This window comes from Olea europaea, unplaced genomic scaffold (assembly GCF_002742605.1).
Source record: "Olea europaea var. sylvestris unplaced genomic scaffold, O_europaea_v1 scaffold93, whole genome shotgun sequence".
NCBI lineage: Eukaryota > Viridiplantae > Streptophyta > Magnoliopsida > Lamiales > Oleaceae > Olea > Olea europaea.
In genome coordinates this window covers 464,058-485,101 of record NW_019267788.1, presented here as the reverse complement: position 1 = coordinate 485,101, position 21,044 = coordinate 464,058, and the positions used below count along the sequence as shown (strand labels likewise).

At 34.2% G+C, this 21,044-nt stretch overlaps 1 protein-coding gene and 1 pseudogene across 1 annotated transcript in view; one reads left to right on the top strand and one right to left on the bottom strand.

Annotated features, from left to right (window-relative positions):
• Window positions 1–11,241: 11,241 nt before the first annotated feature.
• On the bottom strand, window positions 11,242–15,899 carry LOC111392432 (annotated as a pseudogene).
• Window positions 15,900–16,805: 906 nt separating this feature from the next.
• Window positions 16,806–21,044, top strand: part of LOC111392454 (vacuolar protein sorting-associated protein 2 homolog 2-like) — a 4,648-nt gene continuing 409 nt past the window's right edge. Inside the window, exons 1-7 of the mRNA XM_023017804.1 lie at window positions 16,806–17,035; window positions 17,378–17,422; window positions 20,051–20,085; window positions 20,199–20,249; window positions 20,542–20,646; window positions 20,733–20,804; window positions 20,952–20,982. Coding sequence (XP_022873572.1) covers window positions 16,996–17,035; window positions 17,378–17,422; window positions 20,051–20,085; window positions 20,199–20,249; window positions 20,542–20,646; window positions 20,733–20,804; window positions 20,952–20,982 — 379 coding nt within the window. The 5' untranslated portion in view covers window positions 16,806–16,995. The remainder of the gene's footprint in view (window positions 17,036–17,377; window positions 17,423–20,050; window positions 20,086–20,198; window positions 20,250–20,541; window positions 20,647–20,732; window positions 20,805–20,951; window positions 20,983–21,044) is intronic.

Here is a 21,044-nt window from a genome sequence, read left to right as displayed (position 1 = left end):
TTAACCTATGACACTGAGATTCTGAATTTTGATTTTGTATGTAACGAAAAAATCATTAATAGTTACGTTAAAATTGTACAAGACTTTAAGTTCAAGAGCAGAATCTTGATATCACTTAAAGTTAATTTTTAAATCACGTAAAATTTAAATAATTTTAACATCTACTTTGATAGTTTGGATAAGTTGGAATATAAAAGATCACTTTTGAAGGTTGATGGTCCTTTTTTATTTAAATTTTGTTAGCACAACTTTAATAAAACGACTTTATATTAATATTATAAAAATAATAATAATATAAAGAGGAATTGAATTAGTTGCAATTAAAAAGTGAAAAGAATGTCTAAATCGTAATTTTTCTTTTGAGTGCATCAGTTTTAAAAGTTCTTAACTTTTTGCTTAATGTCACACTTATGTCTCAAATATTTTTTACAGATTTTCATTCTCAATCTTTCAATAATTTGCACATCTTGTGTTTAATAATCATTTTTATCCAATTATTTTGTTAGCATACTTTGAAATGAGATGCAAATAGTGTAATAATTTTTTTTATTATTTTTTATTTTTGCTAATTTAAAGATATAGGGGCAAACTAGTCTTTTAAGCCCTTATAATAGACTTTTTGAACGGAATCTATTATCAGGAACAGATAGAGCTGGGCAAGACTCCGAACCGAATTGAACCCCGAGTGATTCGATTCAGTTCTTCTTAAATTAAATACGTTCTTCTTAAATTAAATACTTGAATAGGTATCGAATTCACGAATCAACGAATTTGGTTCGGTTCTCGATTTTAAACTAAAAATCAAATCTCCCTAAATTTTTTTTTTTTTTTTATAGTAAATAAGTCAAATTATTAGTATTATTTTTTTTAATATCAATCTACCAACTAAGATAAGAGTCATTTCCATTATCTTTCTTTGATTACAGATAGTACAATGGAGAGTTGTGTACTGCGTTCGAGAAGGATGAATCGCTCCCGAAAAGGAATCTATTGATTCTCTCCTAATTGGTTGGACCGTAGGTGCAATGATTTACTTCACGGGCGAGGTCTCTGGTTCAAATCCAGGATGGCCCAACTGCGCCAGGAAAAAGAATAGAAGAAGGATTCAACTACTTCATGCATACTCCACTTGGCTCGAGGGGATATAACTTAGTTGGTAGAGCTCCGCTCTTGCAATTGGGTCATTGCGATTACGGGTTGGATGTCTAATTGTCCAGGCAGTAATGATAGTATCTTGTACTTGAACCGATGGCTCACTTTTTTTAGGTAATGGGGAAGAGGACCGAAACATGTTACTAAAAGACTCTATTGAGACAAAGATGGGCTATCAAAAACGTAAAGGAGGTAGGATGGGCAGTTGATCGGATCTGTATGGATCATACATGGACTATAGTTGGAGTCGGCGGCTCTCCCAGGGGTCCCTCATCTGAGATCCCTGGGGAAGAGGATCAAGTTGGCCCATGCGAACAGCTTGATGCACTATCTTCCTTCAAACCTTCTAGCAAAATGCGGCAAAAGAAAAGGAAGAAAAATCCATGGTCGAAAATTATCAATTTCATGTTTCATTTGCCAACTAATTAATTGAGCCCAAAATATTATTTTTCAGTCAAAACTAAACTTTGTAGTTCAATTTTCAAAGAATAAAAATTGAGTGATTTAAAAGAGCTTTCGTAATTTGCTATATGGTTAATTTCAGTATCTTGAATAAATGACAATGAAGTAAATGACTTCATGGTAAAGTGATAGATTTGACCTAGCGGGATTGCGTTCAAATTAAAGATGGTAAAATTTCCCTTTTCCTTCTCGAATACCTCGACCTAGCCCCGATGTGTTTATTTTAGTTTTTTTTTTTTTTTATATTTTAGAATGTAATTTGTGTTTGAATTAGACTCAGGTAGGTTGCTAAGAATAGGTTTGATTTTTCATTATTTTTAGGGTAAAACATTAATGTTATCTTGTATTTGAAATAATCAGTCGATGAAAAAACGTGAATGAATTATTTCTACAAACTCATAGTTTGTTTTTTGGGTTTATTAGTTCTTTGGAAATTAAGGGTATGTTTGATTGCAAATATTTTCCTTAGAAAATATCTTCTTTTTTTTTTTTCCATTCAAATTCCCACTATTTGGTTGATAATTTTTTGCATGGAAAACGTTTTCCAATTTTTGGTCACGTGACCATATTTTTCTTGAGGTGAAGTAAGATTTTATTTTTCATGAAATTCAAAGTTCCCAAAATTCTACTTTACGCAACCGTCTATCTAGTCACGTGCCCTATCTCTCTCTCTCTACCTACTTACAAAACCCTTGCCCTCTTTCGTCTACTCGCACAACAGACCAGAAAAAAGGAAGAAGAAACCAATTTCTCACACAATTAAACCAGGGGGAATGAAGTTTCTCCGTTAGTTCTAGGCTTTTCTCCTTCTCTACACGACTTTTTTTGTTCTTTGAGTCGTCTAAGTTTCATCCTTGGATGATCACCTATGTCTTTTGAATCCCTGGAGATGGTTCCGAACTTCTATAATCTATTATTGGCTTGCTACTACTAATTACTTACGTAATTTGATCTTGGCCGCGCTGTCACACTTGGGTTCTCTGGGAAATTTCATGCCTGTAGTTTTAAGAGGAAGGATTTCATCTTTATCTTTTGGAAGAGGGCTGAGGGTTACTTTAGCAAGTGGTTTACCAGCAGCAATATTCTTTATTGGGACAGTAATTTGTTTCTCTATGATCAAAACGTTGATGTCTATAAATATTGTTCGATTGCCACAAGAAAATATCTAGTTATTGATCTTGTTCTATGAAATAATTTTAACAGACTTTTTTTATTCTTTAACGGTGGCAGTACTTGATGTTCTTTATTATTATTATTATTATTTTGGGTCAATTTGTTTCGAAGAACTCTGTTGAATTAATTTTTACTTTCTACTGGTGATTTGTGTATTGGTGTGGATTTTCCATCACATAATTATTTTGTACAGAACTTCTTATCATGTAGGACATGCTTGAGATTAATAAGTTTGTTATATATTTTAATTTTTTGAAATCAAATCATTTGCACGTGATAATTCACAATAAAAAAGAGGATGATGTACTTACTAATACAACGAATGTTTAGATTAATATAAAAATATATATCTTTTAGAAACCTTTAAACATTTCACAAACATTATTATGTTACTTACATATTGCTCATTACTATTATCATTTAAACATGTCGTGTTTTAACCATTCGAATTTGGGCCAGGAATAAATTTAGGCCGTGGTTGAGATATTATTAATTTGTCTCGGAAAAGAAAGTTAAGTACATTAATTTTATCGATGCTTAAGAACGTATGAACGAATTAGATTACAAATCAAATATTGAAATAGATAATAATAGGCGGATTCTACAATCATCCATAATTTGATAAAAAATCAAAATTTTGTTGCTTTCTTAGAATAATTTAGCCCTTATTTTAGCCCTTTTTTTCATTAAAATATATTTTTTAATAGTGATTTGACTACACTTCAATCACATATTGTTCAATAAAATAATATTACATGTAAATTCATGACTTTTATTTATTTTTTAACTACAAATTTTTCATCAATACACTATCTAAAAATGCATTTTTTGACAAGAATGAGAATCAAACAAGGCTTAGCAAAAATAAAATTAAAATCTCCATTTTGTTTTACATAATTTAAATTCCATACAAAACTAGTAAACTTTAATTGGATTTATTTCATGTAGAATGATACTTTCTACTCAATGAATCTATAACTCATCAACGATCCCGTATGCTTGCGGGTATTGCACGAACATGTGGGATTCAATTGAAGATTTACATTAGGTAGACCTAACTGAAGACGTTGGAAAGTTGAGGGACTTAATTGTTGGTGTTGGTAAGTACAATTAATTCCTTCTACTCTAACCTTCAATTAGGTACTTCAAGTTTTTCCAACGATCATTAGAGTCCTCAAACTTTCTTAAATATGCAATTCAGCACTCCAACTTTCTACCAACTTCAATTAAGTCCTCCGACTCACTCTTAACTTTAAATGAGAGCTCCATCTTACGAGTACCTTCGATATGGTCCTCCAAATTACTAAGACTCAATTCTCCAACTTATTTGAACCTTATTTGTAGAGCCAAATTCAATCATCCAACTTCTCTTATCTATATTTCAGTCCTTCAATTTACTCTAATCTTCAGTTGAGTACTTCAATCTTGCAAATGATCAATTGAGTCCTCAAAATTTTACAACATTCAATTCAACCCTTCAACTTTCCCTAACCTTTAATTGAGTCCTCAAACTTACAAATAACATCAACTAAGTCCTCTTCCAACATTAATTCAGTTATCCAACTCACTCTTACATTTCAGTCCTTTAATTTACTCTAACATTCAATTGAGTACTTCAAGTCTTACCAACAATCAATTGAGTCCAAAAAATTTTACAACATTCAATTCATCCTCTAAGTTCCCCTGACCTCGAATTAACTGCTCAAACATATACTAACATCAGTTAAGTCCTCCTACTAATTCTAACATCAATTTAATCCTCGAACTTACTCTTATCTACAATTCAATCCATTAATTTACTCTAACCTTCAATTGAGTACTCAAGTCTTACCAACAACCAATTGAGTCCTCAAACTTTTACAAAATTCAATTTAGCCCTCGATCTTCTCCTTACCTTTAATTAAGTCTTCAAGTCTGCTACTACCATCAATTAAGTCCCCCTACTAATTCTAATATCAATTTAGTCCTCAAACTTACTCTAAACTACATTTTGAACCCTTAATATACTCTAACCTTCAATTGACTTCTTCAACTCTTGCAAATGATTAATTGACTCAGCAAAATTTATGACATTCAATTTAGCCCTCCAACTTTCCCATACTTTGAGTTGAGTCCTCCAACTTACTAAAAAACAATTAAGTCATTCTACTTTTCCTAACATCAATTTACTCTTATCTACATTTTAGTCCTTTATTTTACTCTAACCTTCAATTGACTGCTTCAAGTATTGCCAACCATCAATGGAGTACTCATTCTTTCTTTGTTCAATTCGGCCCTCCAACTTTCCCTAACCTTAACTTGAGTTCAAACCTCCATTTATTGATATAATCAATTTAGTCCTCCTACATAGTAAGACCTTCTATTCAATCCTCCAATTTATTACCATCTAAGGCTGGGCAAATCTCTCGAATCGAACTGAACCCAACGATTCTTGTCAAATTAAATACCTGAACGGGTATCTAAATTGAGAGCCGACGAATACGGTTTACAATTATAAGATTTTTTATTACTTTTAAATAAATTAAAGTGATTTTTTTACTTATAAGTAACTTTTTATATTTTAGAAATAAAGAATAACTTTATATAAAAAATTATTTAAGAAAATATTATTACTAATGAAATTATAAGATATGGTCGATAGTTGATAGCGTGAGAAAATGGAGAAAAAGTACTGTGTGTCAGATTCAAAGCATGTAAACTGCAGGTAAAATAGAAAACGATGTCATTTCTGCAGACCAATTAAAATTAAAAAAAAAATTACAGTGTGACAAAATATTATTTAAAAATATATTACTACTAATAAAATAAGGAGGGAATATGAAAAAATATTTTGTATTCAAAAGTCAAAACCAGTTTAGGAACAGTTAACTCAACCAAATGTGAAAAGGAGAGTTACAAGAATGAATAGTAACTTCGAAAGTGGCTCTTATAAGAGAAGTTGGGATTATATTAAGGTTGTAAAAGAATTTCAATTGATTAAAATTTTAAGAATATTTGAAATTTATTAACTGAACAACTTATAATTTAGAATAAACTTTAATATTTTTTTTTTATATAGATAATGAATGAAATTGTATGTTCCTTAATCGAAGGTACAAGTAAGCTAAACTCCTCAATTGAAGGCGTCGGTAAGCTGGAGGATTCGATTGAAACTGTCAAGAAAACGGAGACTTAACTTAAGGCAAAAGTAAGTTAGAGGACTCAATTAAATGTTTCAGTAAGTTGGAGGGCTGAATTGATGACATGACAATATTAGAGGACTCAATTAAAGGTAGGGCTGGACAAAACTCCCGAACCAAACCGACCGAACCGAACAGAATCGAACCCGACGGTTCTTCTCAAACTAAATACCCGAACGGGTATTTGAATCAAGAACCGACGGGTATGGTTCGGCTCTCGGTTATAGGCTAAGACCCGAAAAATCGAATAAGAACCGAAACTCCGTAATTTTTTTAATTAATTTATTTTAAATAAGTAAAATTATTTTATTTTTTCTAAATAAATTTGTTAACTAGTGAATTTAGTTCAAACCACAAAATATGATTTTCCTATTTCTAATTTTCAGTTTAAAATCAACTTAATCAAATTGACCTCAATTTGATCCAAATATGTTATTTTACTCTACCGGAGAAAATCAAATTAAAGCTCTACAACATCTCTCTTAATTATTTTGAACTCGCTATCTTTCTCTTTCTATGATTTTAATAATCAAATTTATGTAGAATTCGGCAAAGAGAGACGTGAAACACATAATATTGAACTACGTTATTTTGTAAGAGCTAAAATTGAATATATCATTAATTAAATTAACGTAACTTTGTATATATTAAAAAATTAATTATAATACAGAACCGAATGGAATCGAACCAGACCGAACGGAACCGAACCCGAACGGTTCCGTAATTAAATTTGGACCCGACGGTTCCACTTACTAAATACCCAAAAGTTTTGGGTCGGTTCGGTTCTCGTTAAAATCGAACCGAACCAGACCATGTCCAGCCCTAATTAAAGGTCTCAATGAGTTGGAGTACTAAGTGGAACATATGAGTATGATCGGACTTAATTAAAGGTCATAGTAAGATGGAAGACTTGATAGAAAGTAAGAAGGAAGAATGAACTAAAGGAATAACTAAATTTGGGGACTGCATTGAAAGTAAGAATAAGTTTGAAGACTCAATTGAAAGTGTCAAAAAATTGTGGACTTAATTGAGGGTATTAGTAAATTGAAGAAAATAAAACATATTACTAAGTTGGAGGATTGTACTAAAGGTATTAGTAAGTTCAAGGACTCAATTGAAGGTAAGATTGCACTCAATTAAAGGTGGCAATAGAGGTGGGCGCGGGTCGATTTGGCTCTAAAGAAAAATCGAATCGAACCAAAATTTTCGGGTATCTAGTAAATGGAGCCGTCAGGTCTAAATATAATTATGGAACCGTTCGGGTTCGATTCTATACTATAATTAAATTTTTTAACATTTATAACAACACTATATACATATAATTAATGACACATTCAATCGTAGTTTTACAAATTAACATAGTAAAATATAATAACATGTAAATAACAAGTTGTCCAACAAGATTAATTAACCAATGCTTATAATTTACAAATACCAAAGAATAGATATTAATACTAAAACTTCAGCTATCTAAATAATTGCAATAATTTTGGAATGTCAGAGACTAGTAGACTACTTTGTTCAAATTATCGTTGCAGTCACAGCGTCGGTCGACAATTGTATAGGTTTTGAAATGTCAGCGAGACTACAAAAATGAGTGCGAGAGTCGAGACAATGTTATGCACTTTAGTATTGATGTTTAGAATTATTTAGTGGGTTGGATCTTGTTGGACTAAGAAATGAAACAATAAAATGGGTAATTGGGCCAAAAATTAAAAAAAAATAGAAATGAAACAAATTATTGGGCCAAAATTTTGGATTTAGAAATTGTTAATTTGTTTAAAAAAATTAAAATTAANTTTAATAATCAAATTTATGTAGAATTCGGCAAAGAGAGACGTGAAACACATAATATTGAACTACGTTATTTTGTAAGAGCTAATATTGAATATATCATTAATTAAATTAACGTAACTTTGTATATATTAAAAAATTAATTATAATACAGAACCGAATGGAATCGAACCGGATCGAACGGAACCGAACCCGAACGGTTCCGTAATTAAATTTGGACCCGACGGTTCCACTTACTAAATACCCGAAAGTTTTGGGTCGGTTCGGTTCTCGTTAAAATCGAACCGAACCAGACCATGTCCAGCCCTAATTAAAGGTCTCAATGAGTTGGAGTACTAAGTGGAACATATGAGTATGATCGGACTTAATTAAAGGTCATAGTAAGATGGAAGACTTGATAGAAAGTAAGAAGGAAGAATGAACTAAAGGAATAACTAAATTTGGGGACTGCATTGAAAGTAAGAATAAGTTTGAAGACTCAATTGAAAGTGTCAAAAAATTGTGGACTTAATTGAGGGTATTAGTAAATTGAAGAAAATAAAACATATTACTAAGTTGGAGGATTGTACTAAAGGTATTAGTAAGTTCAAGGACTCAATTGAAGGTAAGATTGCACTCAATTAAAGGTGGCAATAGAGGTGGGCGCGGGTCGGTTTGGCTCTAAAGAAAAATCGAATCGAACCAAAATTTTCGGGTATCTAGTAAATGGAGCCGTCAGGTCTAAATATAATTATGGAACCGTTCGGGTTCGGTTCTATACTATAATTAATTTTTTTAACATTTATAACAACACTATATACATATAATTAATGACACATTCAATCGTAGTTTTACAAATTAACATAGTAAAATATAATAACATGTAAATAACAAGTTGTCCAACAAGATTAATTAATCAATGCTTATAATTTACAAATACCAAAGAATAGATATTAATACTAAAACTTCAGCTATCTAAATAATTGCAATAATTTTGGAATGTCAGAGACTAGTAGACTACCTTGTTCAAATTATCGTTGCAGTCACAGCGTCGGTCGACAATTGTATAGGTTTTGAAATGTCAGCGAGACTACAAAAATGAGTGCGAGAGTCGAGACAATGTTATGCACTTTAGTATAGGTGTTTAGAATTATTTAGTGGGTTGGATCTTGTTGGACTAAGAAATGAAACAATAAAATGGGTAATTGGGCCAAAAATTAAAAAAAATAGAAATGAAACAAATTATTGGGCCAAAATTTTGGATTTAGAAATTGTTAATTTGTTTAAAAAAATTAAAATTAAAATGATTTGAAAAAAAGTCATAACTTTTTCAATTCAAGACCAATATTTACATTCTTCATACCGTTGGAAAGGTATCAAGAAGAACTATCCAACCATGTAAAATGCGTAGCGTGAAACTTAACGTGTAAGAAGTTATCATGTGATAAGTTTCGATTTTCTCAACTAGGGTTCAATTTTTCTCCCAAAATACAAACCCAAACAAAGTGAAATTTTCAGATATTTTACATAGTATCATGAACATATGGTATAAATTTCATTAATTTATATGGATTATATCAAAAGTTGCCATTGATGGTCTTCAAGTTTAGAGAGAAATCTAGAATTCATACATTTCGTCATAATAAAACACTTTTAACACGTAATTAAGCAAGAAAATAACCTGCTAAGGCTTTGATACCAATGCTTTTAATCTAATTCCAAGCTTTAAAACTTACTTGAAAATCCCAAAAAGAGTGAATTTCTTGCTTTTTGATTGCTTGCTTTCTACACCGTTTTGTACTCGATTCTTAGTCAAAAACTCGATCAGCAAGGAAGGAGCTTGATGTTCACAATACAAGAATCCAATTTGAGATGTTATACTTCCAATAATCAAGTCTTTCCACTCATGTATTTTCCTTCTCATCTCTAGACCCGATTTTTTTTATGTTTGCTTTTTGATGAGTGTATTTTACTCATATTTTAGACACAATTTAAGCTTGATATTTAACTAACTTCTACGAGTTTTTAGAGCATTTTAATGTGTCTTTTGATGTTGTGATATAAGATGATGAAATTGAAGGAAATAAGTAAAAGATGGCAAATTTGGAGAAATGGCTAAAATTGTAAAAGATCCAAAGTTCGGGGACTAAAGTGCAAATACTCAAAAGTTGTTTCGAACCTCATGATGAAGATTTGAGAGTGTTACGGGTCAATTGGATGAAGAAAGATGTCAAAGGGATCAAATATAGCTAAAGCATGATTACACATCAATTTCTAATCGAAAAAGTTATGCTCTAAATTTTTAGTATCACATTAAGACCCATTTTTGACATAAAAAATATTCAAATTGGAAAATGATATCTGAAGAAAAGTTGTAGACATTTGAGTTAGCTTTTCAATGCATCTTGAATTACATCAATAGGATATCGAGAGAAATCATTATGATGAAAATACTAAAAGTAGCACAAACTGCCTTTTTACTCAAACTGGGCTCCGCAGCGCCACCAATCTTGGGCGCCGCAATGCCCACACTACTAAAATTCAGCAGCAAAAGAAGCGTCGAGGCACCCCCGTGCAGCAACTAGAGTTTTCAAGTCTTTAAACTATTTTTCGGGCCTCATTCGTCTCCAACTCTTTCCAAGGCTCCAAAAAACTATAAATACAAGATCAAAAACCTAATTTTCGGATATAATTCAACCTACATTTCAGAGAATTGAAGGGATAAAAAGATATAATTCAAAGGGGGCAAGATACACAATTCAAAGGTGGCAAAACATCAAAAGATTGAAGAAATCAAGCAAGGAGGTGTGGAGAAATTCAAGGAGAATTGAATTAAAGCTCCAAAGGAGTTTATCTTTTCCTTCTTCCCTATGTTTTCTTATATAAATTGGGTAGATTTTGTGAATTCCTTCATAAACTAAACAATTTATCTAAGGTTTGATGTAGCCAAACTTGAGATTGTGATTTGATTTTGTCATAGTTATTTCTATTTATTTTTCACATATTTTTAATTGTGTCATGAAATTAATGTTTTCAATTAATTGGTCACTAATTAAATAAATAAATGCTAGTCAATTCCAACACTTGAGAGATGAGAATTTAGGTGTGATTATAAGATTAACAAAATATAGATTTTAAGGGTTTCAAGCAAAAGTATAGGATCTATGAAACTTACTCCATAAAAGAATTATGTACTTGATAAATTCTTGATTTTAATTCGAAATAGAGATATTAAGATTAAAATCTAGAATCAATTTCAAGCCGGCACCTGAGGGAGGGGAGAGATACATTAGGATTCTTGCTTTTGAACATTAAAAAATTGACTGGAATAATTAGACATAATTGAATTATAATTGATAGTTATGTGAAATCATTCCCTAGGCCTTTCCTACATTGATTTATTCGTATAAATTGCATTTCTTGAAGTCATCAATAAAATATCTTTTAGATTAGATAATATTATTGAATTATAAACATTCATTCATCTAGATAAGACGGAAGCTACATAATTATAGTACTTAATAGAAATTAAATTGCAATCCATGTGGTTTCAACATTCTAACTCTATTACTATATTACAAAATTAGACACCGTAAACTTGCAGTATAAATCACGTTGTAGAAAACACATGGCACTTTTCATAATCATGAAGTAATGAGAGTTGCATTGGAGTTATTGGTGGTGGGGAGGTTAATTTTCAAATTCAAAAACTTAACTCCTCCCTCCACTTGTTTTCATGCAATTCGAGTTGGGTTGGCCCACATCAGCGGCCCGTTTTCTTCCAACACTTTTTTTACACAATTAGATTGAGCTTTAATTTGAACTCATTTCCCATAAGTATTGACATTCCTGATATCTGCACTATAGCAAACCGTCCACTGACTTTTAAACTAGTTCTTACCTCAATTTTCTTGATCATCCACTTTGCTCCTGTGTTGATCATGAGTTCATGACTCATCAACTTCGTGAAATTTTTCAACCTAAAAATGTTACCTTTTCTACAATCCATTTCTGGCTCAAAGCATATTCTTTGTTACTTACATTTGATTCAACTGTTACCGTACTTCCAGAGATTCTGGCATTGTAATGTATTAATGTCCATCGCCCTCCTTCTCTTCCCATTTCGACTTCCTCTCCATCATCCAAGAACACCTCTCCCGTGCTGTTCTCATTGCTGCTGAGAACCACCAATAGCTTGAATGGTGTTTTCCTAGCTGCTTGTGTTGTTAAGGCTTCTCCTTGCATCGCTATTATGTTCCCTTCCCGTATATGTACATTTATATGATCGGATGGTGAATCCAGTGTTATATGTTTTCCTTGATTCAAACTCAAGGAATTCGAATAGTTGAAGAGGTCAAACCAATTTCCCGCTGGAAAATAAGCGTCAACTGAGACTACTCCTTGCTTCAATACAGGTGAGACCATTACCCCTTTCCCGAGAAGAAACTGGGAGTCGATTTCATAAGTATTTATGTCTTCAGGGAATGAGAAGAAAATGGGTCGTGCTATGGGTGTTCCTCTCATGTGCGCCTCGTACATTAGCATGTAAAAGTACGGGAGTAATTGGTAACGAAGACCAAGCGCTTTCTTGGCTGCCTTGGCAACATAGTCCCAAAGATAGAGCTCTTGACGGGAAGTATCATTTGCAGAGTGGTCTCTTGAGAAGGGATAAAAGGCTCCTAGCTGCATTAATATAAGGAGATTACTATGAAATTGTTTGAGACATTTTCTCTCTCTCTCTCTCAAGAATTAAACTTCGAATTATAATTGAGTTTCAGGACCGTACCTGAATCCAACGCTGACAGAGCTCTTCAGTAGTGTTTCGAGAGAAACCACAAATATCTGCTCCAACCATAGGAATACCAAACAGTCCAAAATTTAAGATGCTAGGAATTGAGTATGCCAAATCCTCCCATGTAGCTGCATTATCTCCAGTCCAATGGGCCGTGTATTTCCCAGAGCCAATAAACGTTGATCGAGCAAGAATGAACGGCCTTTTACCAGTCGCTGTGACTAAGGCCTGATTCGTGGCTTTGGATTCCAAAAGTCCATAAAGGTTATGAGCATCATACTCTGTAATGTTACCAAAATGCAGGGAAGAAGCAGGAACAGTTCTAGAATTAATGGGGTTTTGAGCTCCCGAGTTGTTAATTTTATACGGAGGATCATCAAGCGTAGAGAGTGCACTAGGAGATGAAGATATGAAATTTGATATCTCATTCATGTCAAGCCAGAGGCCATCAAATGGGAGAAGATTGTAAAAATTACTGATTTCAGTACACCAAAAAACTCCCCCAGCAGGATTTAGAAAATCTGGGTAGTAGACTTTTCCGGGCCAAACAACCCCCATATAAGGAATATTATCCCGTTTTATGAAAACGTCTGCCTGCGTTCCTCTAATGTATGTTTCATATGTCTCGTTCACACAGATACCTGTGGTTGACATGTATAATTAACAAAATGTTGATAATTAAAATTTTAAAAAAACAAGAGTTACAAAGAGTTACCAGGATCCAGGATGAGAACATATTTCTGATTATTTTTGTGAAGTTTGTTAACAAAACTCTTCATTGTGTCCAAAGGGAAGTTAACAGGATCGAGTGTGAAGTCCTTGAAACCATCCATATAGTCGATATCAGTCCAAATAACTTCAAGAGGAATTCCAGCTTTCGCATACTGATCAACGACTTCCTGGATATCATTAACATTTTTATAACCCCAACGGCATTGATGAAACCCTATACGCATTAAAAGAAAAATATTAGTACAAACTTGTTATTTTATTTTGTCTCTGATTTTCTATTCAGCCAAAATAGCAATCAAAAGTTCAACACTCACCGAAGGACCAGTAAGGCATAGCAGCAGGACGGCCAATGAGCTGTGTGTATTGATCCATTACCATTTTGGCAGATGGTCCAGCAAAGAAATAAAAATCCAGAACACCACCAATAACCTTGTAAGTGATCATATCACCAGTGTACACTATGTCCATGCCATTACTATTGAGCAACAATACCCCGTGAGCGGTTCCCATGGGGGTCCGTACGTCCATGTAGAAAGGGTGGGATCCATATAAGTTGAGATCAGGATTGGAACTTCCAATGTCAGCATTCCAGAGAGTCAGTGTCTGTTTATGTTTCAACTTGAACGAGCTCTTAGCGTGCTCACCAAGACCATAAATGTTGGACCTGTTCAATGGAAGTGAAGATGACACTTGGATGTACTGATCTTTGAAAACGAGGAATGTGTCAGGTCGGCCTGATACTGGTGAGGTGTCGAAAAGGATGTCACCAGTAGAGGGACGGCTGACACTGAAGCCAAATGGAGTAGTATAGTGAAGGGCAAACACTAGATCTGAGTTGACATTGGAGAGAAAGGAGGGGTAATCGGTCAAAACTTGGTAAGTATGAGATGGCATTTGACGCGTAACAATGTCATTTGGCACTTCCCATCGTTGATGGGTAGAGTCTGTTATTCTAATTCTTAGGCAATCATCTGTTTCAAAGCTGCATAATTGCATAAAATAAACATAAACGTAAGAATTAAAAAGTTAAATCAACTGAAGGAAACTTAATACTACATATAGAATTTCATGAGTGTTTTCAATTTTATTTCTGTGTATAGTAAGAAAACAAACAATAAGTTGTGACAGATACGTCCACTTGAACCCCCAAAACCAGCCCCGTAGACTTTTGGTAAGTATGAGATGGCATTTGACGCGTAACAATGTCATTTGGCACTTCCCATCGTTGATGGGTAGAGTCTGTTATTCTAATTCTTAGGCAATCATCTGTTTCAAAGCTGCATAATTGCATAAAATAAACATAAACGTAAGAATTAAAAAGTTAAATCAACTGAAGGAAACTTAATACTACAGATAGAATTTCATGAGTGTTTTCAATTTTATTTCTGTGTATAGTAAGAAAACAAACAATAAGTTGTGACAGATACGTCCACTTGAACCCCCAAAACCAGCCCCGTAGACTGAATTAGACTCCACATAATCAAACAAGTATTAGGACTACAAATCCAGCAAGATTTATCACCAGCAAATAAATTTAACCCTACCTGGCTATGAGGTTGAGATTCTGAACATCAGGGCCAAAAACTGAGGAATTTTCGATGAGTTGAAGAGCTGCAGTCAATGACCTTCCACTTGAATCCTTGCCAACTGATTTGATAGTGTAGCCATAACCAATTGGCCGCTGAGCTTCGATTTCAGCAACAGATGTCTGACCAAAGTCAAAGGAAACTATAAAACAGACAAAGATTGATAAAAGAAAATGGTTCATTCTTCTCTTCTTCATTGGCCTGACTGTATGATTGAGTTTCAGACATGATGCCTGTTTTATCTTTACATTTCTTAAGTTCCCACTAAAAAAATTACAAGATGTTACTTTTCAAGCCCCCACATATGACTAATTTTCTAGCCTTTTTCCTGTTTGTCACTCTCGGCGTCCCGTATTTGCTTTGTCTTGATTTGTGCTTTAAGATTCCTTGAGGGACCGGCCTATGATAGAAAGCGCCTGATTTTCACTTTTGCAGCCCTCAATTCTACGGCACCAGTAATTCACAAACAGTCAAGACCCAATGCTTCTTCAGTATCCAATCATTTGCATGCAGAAAATTTAAAGTTACTGTAAGAATACTAAAAAATAATAAATAATAAATAAATAAATAAAATAAAATAAAAAGTAGAAACAGTCCTGAACTTTTGAAAAACCCATTCAGGCAATTTATCAAACACCTTGTGCCACGCTCAAAATCTTACAAGCAATGCCTCAAGCTACCAAGAATTACAATAAGATTTCTCTTCTTCATCCCACAAGTTTCTGGGGCCAGAAATTGAGTTGGTCAATGGGGGACTTGTTATTGGGTTTTCATGAGTTGATCATTTTTCTCCAATCTAATTTCGGATATGGTGGTGGAAGTTCAGGTGACACTTCAAAGTGATCATCATAGCATCTTTATGACCCGTATAGATACTAAAATTACATAATTGGTCATTCTTACAGTTGCATCGACTCTAGATTCAATAACGTATTAAATCGTGACATCAACTAACGATAATTAGGTCCATCTCGTAAAATTATAGATTTTGAAAATAATATTAACATAAAAAGATCACCACACACTTAAAGGAATCAATCGCTTTAATGGACATGAATCCACATGAAGATTTTAATGAAGCTAGTAGTCTGTGACTGTAATATTATAGATCACAAAATAAATTAAATTTTTCGTTTGAGTTTTAGCAGCAGTGACAAATGGGTTGAATCGCTCATCAACTCATTCCTGTTCAAATTATGCTCAATTAGAGCTCCGGCTCGTACTAAAACGAGCGATTCATCGAGTTGAGCTCAATATTATTTTTCACGGACGAGCTCAAGGGTTGGCTCTTTTTTTACATTGTTATAGTAATTTTTTTTAAAATGACTTATGGACAATTGGGCTCAACCCATAAGATCAATGAGCCGAAAGGCCGAATCAAGCTTAATTTATACTTTATAGACACGATTGTCTGACAATCAAGCGTTTGATCGGTAATAATTATGGGAATTAATTTTTTTTACTATTAGAGAGAAAAGTGGATCGTATATGTAAGAGAAGAAGTAAAAAATGACGATTGATTTATGAAAGTAATAGTAAAGAAATTGATTTTTTTGGGGTAAAAAATCAGAATCAAACATGCATCAAATTGGCTCAACTCAATCTATTACCACTCCTAAACTTAAATTACCACTAGTAAAATAAAATTAGTTCAAACGGGTAGCTCAATGATCAGGTATTGGATTTGCTCCGCAATGATCACCAATTTAAATCCCCTCAAAATCATTGAGGTGAGTACCTGATTGTAAACTTTAGGGTTTCGTGAGATTAGTCGAGGTGCGTATAAGTTGGTTCGGACACCGACGATCATTAAAAAAAAATAATAATAAAAATAAATAAAAAAGAGTGAGAGAGAATTAGCTTATTCCAAAATTCTCAATAGTATGTGGCATCGTAATTAAAGACAAATATTGTAGGCATTTTAGTGAATGAATGTTTCCAACGGCTAATGTGCTCTGCCCTTTCATACGTGGGATTTCAAACACGATTCTCGAGGACAGTAGTAGCCGGACCCACCCACTCTCTTTCCCGTTGTAGAGTGAAGCCCGAAAATCTCTCCCAAAATTACGAAGAATTCTTCAATACCATACATAAACCCACTCACCGAATCTACCAAAAATTCACCAGTTCCCTGTTTTGCAGAATTATGAATCTCAACATTTTCAAGAAGAAAACTTCACCCAAGGGTAAGCCCTTCTCTCTCTCTCTGTCTCTCTTATCAGTTTCACTTGATTTTAGTTGAAGAGCAAGAAGAGTGTTTTATGAAAATCGTAGATTTTATGGTTTGCTGTACTTGATTCGATTTTGGGGAACTTTCAATTTCTTTTTCCTTGTAATGTCACCATACTTTTTGGCGGATTTAAGGAGAGTAAATTAACTTTTCTTCTTACCTTTGCGAAGTTTTTTTCTCCATAAAAAACTTCTTTTTCTGTCTCTCTGTGTGTGCTGCGGTTGAGGGGAGTGGGCCTCGGGGTCGGGTAAATGTATTAGATTTATCGGATTGGATTAATGACAATCTGATTTAACAGATGCACTGCGGACCAGCAAACGGGAAATGGCTGTCGCCACAAGAGGTAATTCTAGCTTTTTCTACATTTATACAATGATTTGCTCGGACCCTTGTGTTTGTGCACGTGTAATTTTCTTCAGATAGCACTTGGTTACGATAATAATGGTTTAAAGGGTTTTTAAGATGATTACAAAAGAACATTTGAAAAAAGGTTTTTAGGGATTTCATTGATATGGTCACTTAGTATCTCTTTTCCCTTACCAGAACTTTAGTTCAAGACCCTCTTTTTTTTTTTTTTTTTTTTTTTTTTTTTTTTTTTTTTTTTTTTTTTTAACGGGGGGAACCGCAGCGGCTGCGCATTGGGTAAACCCTCGGGCTGAGGCAGCCTGCAAACCACGCCAATCATATCAAGTTTTTTGATATGACAGTTCCCAGTCAAAGGATGATTGCAATAGCTAGATTGATATTCTCTTTCAGGGATAAATATTTTCTCCTCCTCAAATACTAGTTGCCAGAATTTAAATAAACATGAAACGAACAATCTTTCCTAGATTCTCGATCTCATCTTCCGAAAATAAAGACAACAATAATACTATTAACAAACTAGAAACGAACAAAACACAATTGCAAAATAATAGAAAACAAATACTAAACAATCTACTGCTTGGATAACAGACTTGACCTAGTCTCTTTGACAAGCTTTAACCACGGCTTCCTCAATCCCATGCTTGCACACGATTCTCCTTCACCCCATGATCCTATTCATCTTGGGCACATATCAATTCCTCCCCCTCAAGTGGACACTTCTCCCCAAGTTCCAGACCTGGATACTACTTTTGGAGGTCTTCCTGGATGTTGCTCACTTGCACTTGATTTGTCTTCACACGGGTTGTCCTCTATGATCTCTTCACATATAATTTTGCCCATGTTTGTGCACCCCTCAAGCAGTAAAAGTTGTGATTCTTGGCGCTTGTGACCAGCAGTAAACCTGTCATTGCAATTGAAACAAAGATACTGTGCTCTCCATTTTTGCATTTCATCCCACGTGAGCCTCTTCACAGGGATGCTGGTGTGGGTCGTTTTGGAGTAGGAAGGGTCATCTGTGTCTCATTGACTGGAAGCGGCCATGTGACTCTATTTGCGGACCAATTGCTCATCTCGTATCCGAGCAAGGCTAATAGCTTCCTTCAACGTTCGTTGTTTGAACATTCGAATGCCTTTAGCTATCTACGGTTTGAGTCCACCCCTGTACAGGGTTGCCTAGCTTCTCAAATTCCTGTTGTATTCTCGCAGGGAACCACATGCTGAAATTTGTGAGCAAGCTTCATCAAAATCTTCTCCATTAGTGGGTCTGAATTGAGCCCATAGTTCTTCCTCAAAGATTGTCCACGTCACCTTCCTTCTTCCCTCCTTGAATGTACGGTGCAACAGTTGTCACCATTGGTTTGCTTTACCTCCCAAGTGAAATGAGGCTAACGAGACTTTTTGTGTCTCCACTGTGCTTTGAAAGTTCCACTGGAGCAAAGAATTCTGTCATGTCTTCACCTGAGTGTTTTGGAACCTCCAGCTTAGCTGTTTTGGATGAAACAATCGGTCGATTGACTTCAGTATCTTCCTTGTTGGGGCGTGAATCTCCTTCTCTCTCATTGTTGCTGTGGCTGGTCCCATCTTTGTTAGAAAACAAAGCTTCAGGCATTCAGTTGAGTGTAATTTCTAGCTGACTTAGTTTGTTAGCCATTCCCAGCTCTATTCGGTGCATGCCATCGTGGAGACTTCCGAACCCAGCTTCCAAACTCTCAATATGTTCTTTGTTGGTGGTCATTAATACCTCACTCTGATACCAGTAATAGGTCCCAGTCAAAGGAGGATTGCAATAGCTATATAGATAATATACTCTTTGGGTGAGAATGGAACACAATAATCTGGATTAATTTTTTACCTCCTTCTCAGTGACTAGTTGGCAGAATTTAAATAAACATGAAACTAACAACCCTTCCTAGATACTCGATCTCATCTTCCGAAAATGAAGACCATCAATCATACTATCAACAAACTAGAAATGATCTAAACACAACCGCAAAATGATAGTTAACAAATAAACAATCTCCTCCATGGATAACAGACTTGACCAAGTCTCTTTGACAAGTTTTGACCACGTCTTCCTCAATCCCATGAATGCATCCACATGATTCTCCTTCATTCTATGCATCTTGGGCACGTATCAATTTTGCTAGAACATTTGGAAAAAGTTGTTTTGGGGGTTCCTTAGGCATGGTCAACAAACTTAATAACTTTTGCTTACCAGAAATTTTGTTCAAGAAAGAAACTTAGTAATGTGAAATGAGGTTCATCTTATATGAAAAAGTACTTAAGGCAGTTGATAATTGCATAGGGATGGACATAATCACATTCATGCAGTAGGCAGTGGCATTTTGAAGTTGTTTTTATCAATCACTGCCCGTCACTTTTCAACTCAAGTAACATAGGCTTTCTACGACAAGATTGTTCTCTGATCCAGGACTAAACAGATAATGAATCAATTGATCAGAGCTATTATCCCTTTCCTTTTCCCAAAATAGATTTGCACCCTCAGAGTGAAGAGGAATATAAGCTTCAATACATACACTTACTTTGTCCCTTCATATCCACCTTCTTTTGTTTTTATTCACACAATGATTCTGTAACACTGTAGGCATTGAACGTGAGATTGCATCTTTACAAATGGAGGTATGCTGTTTGTGATTTAGTAGATATTCATATAAATGGCACTGATATCTAAAAAGTTAATTGGTGTGTTTATATAATTTTATGAGAAATTGCTTCTGTTTTTCATATTTTAGGAGAAGAAATTAGTAGCAGAGATCAAGAAAACAGCTAAAACTGGAAATGAGGTAAGTCTTGGGTGAATTTATTTTTAGTTCATTTAGCATATATTAATGCACTATTGCCCTGTACATGTTACAAGGAACTAGTATTATAAAAATCTAGAAAAAAATATGTTACGGGGACAAGTTGTATTATAAAAATCTAGAAACAATGTCAAGTTCACCGTTTTGTAAAAGGCTTGACTGTTCTGGTTTCATGTTATTATGTGTCCTATAGGATGTCTTTTTGTGTTTTTTCAAAAGCTGGCCTTAAACATTTAATTTTCAGTTAGCAACAACTAATTTTTATGTCAACTAGGCTGCCACCAAAATTTTAGCACGTCAACTAGTTCGTCTGCGACAGCAAATAACAAATTTGCAAGGAAGTCGTGCCCAGATCAGAGGCATGACAACTCATACACAGGTCACTCTATATTGACACGTGGCTTTTGAACAAATGTATCTGGTGCTTCTTTTCCACCTTTTAAACGCAGTTTGCTACTTTAATAGGCCTTATATGCCAACACTTCAATTTCTACTGGAATGAAAGGTGCAACAATAGCAATGTCTGCCATGAACAAGGTATACATTTGAAGCATTACATTGTAAATAATTTTCAACTCAGTTGTGTAATCAATGTTCGTTGCTTACCTATATGAAGTCTAAAAGTCACAGTTATTAATAAATAATTTTCTTATCTTTCTCATTTGGTCAGTCGATGGCTGACAGATTTATATAGTTCTGCTGCTGCATTTATACTGTATATGATTTAATGCTTAATATTTTGGGTTAAATGAAGAAGCCCTGCTAGTTGACTTGGGG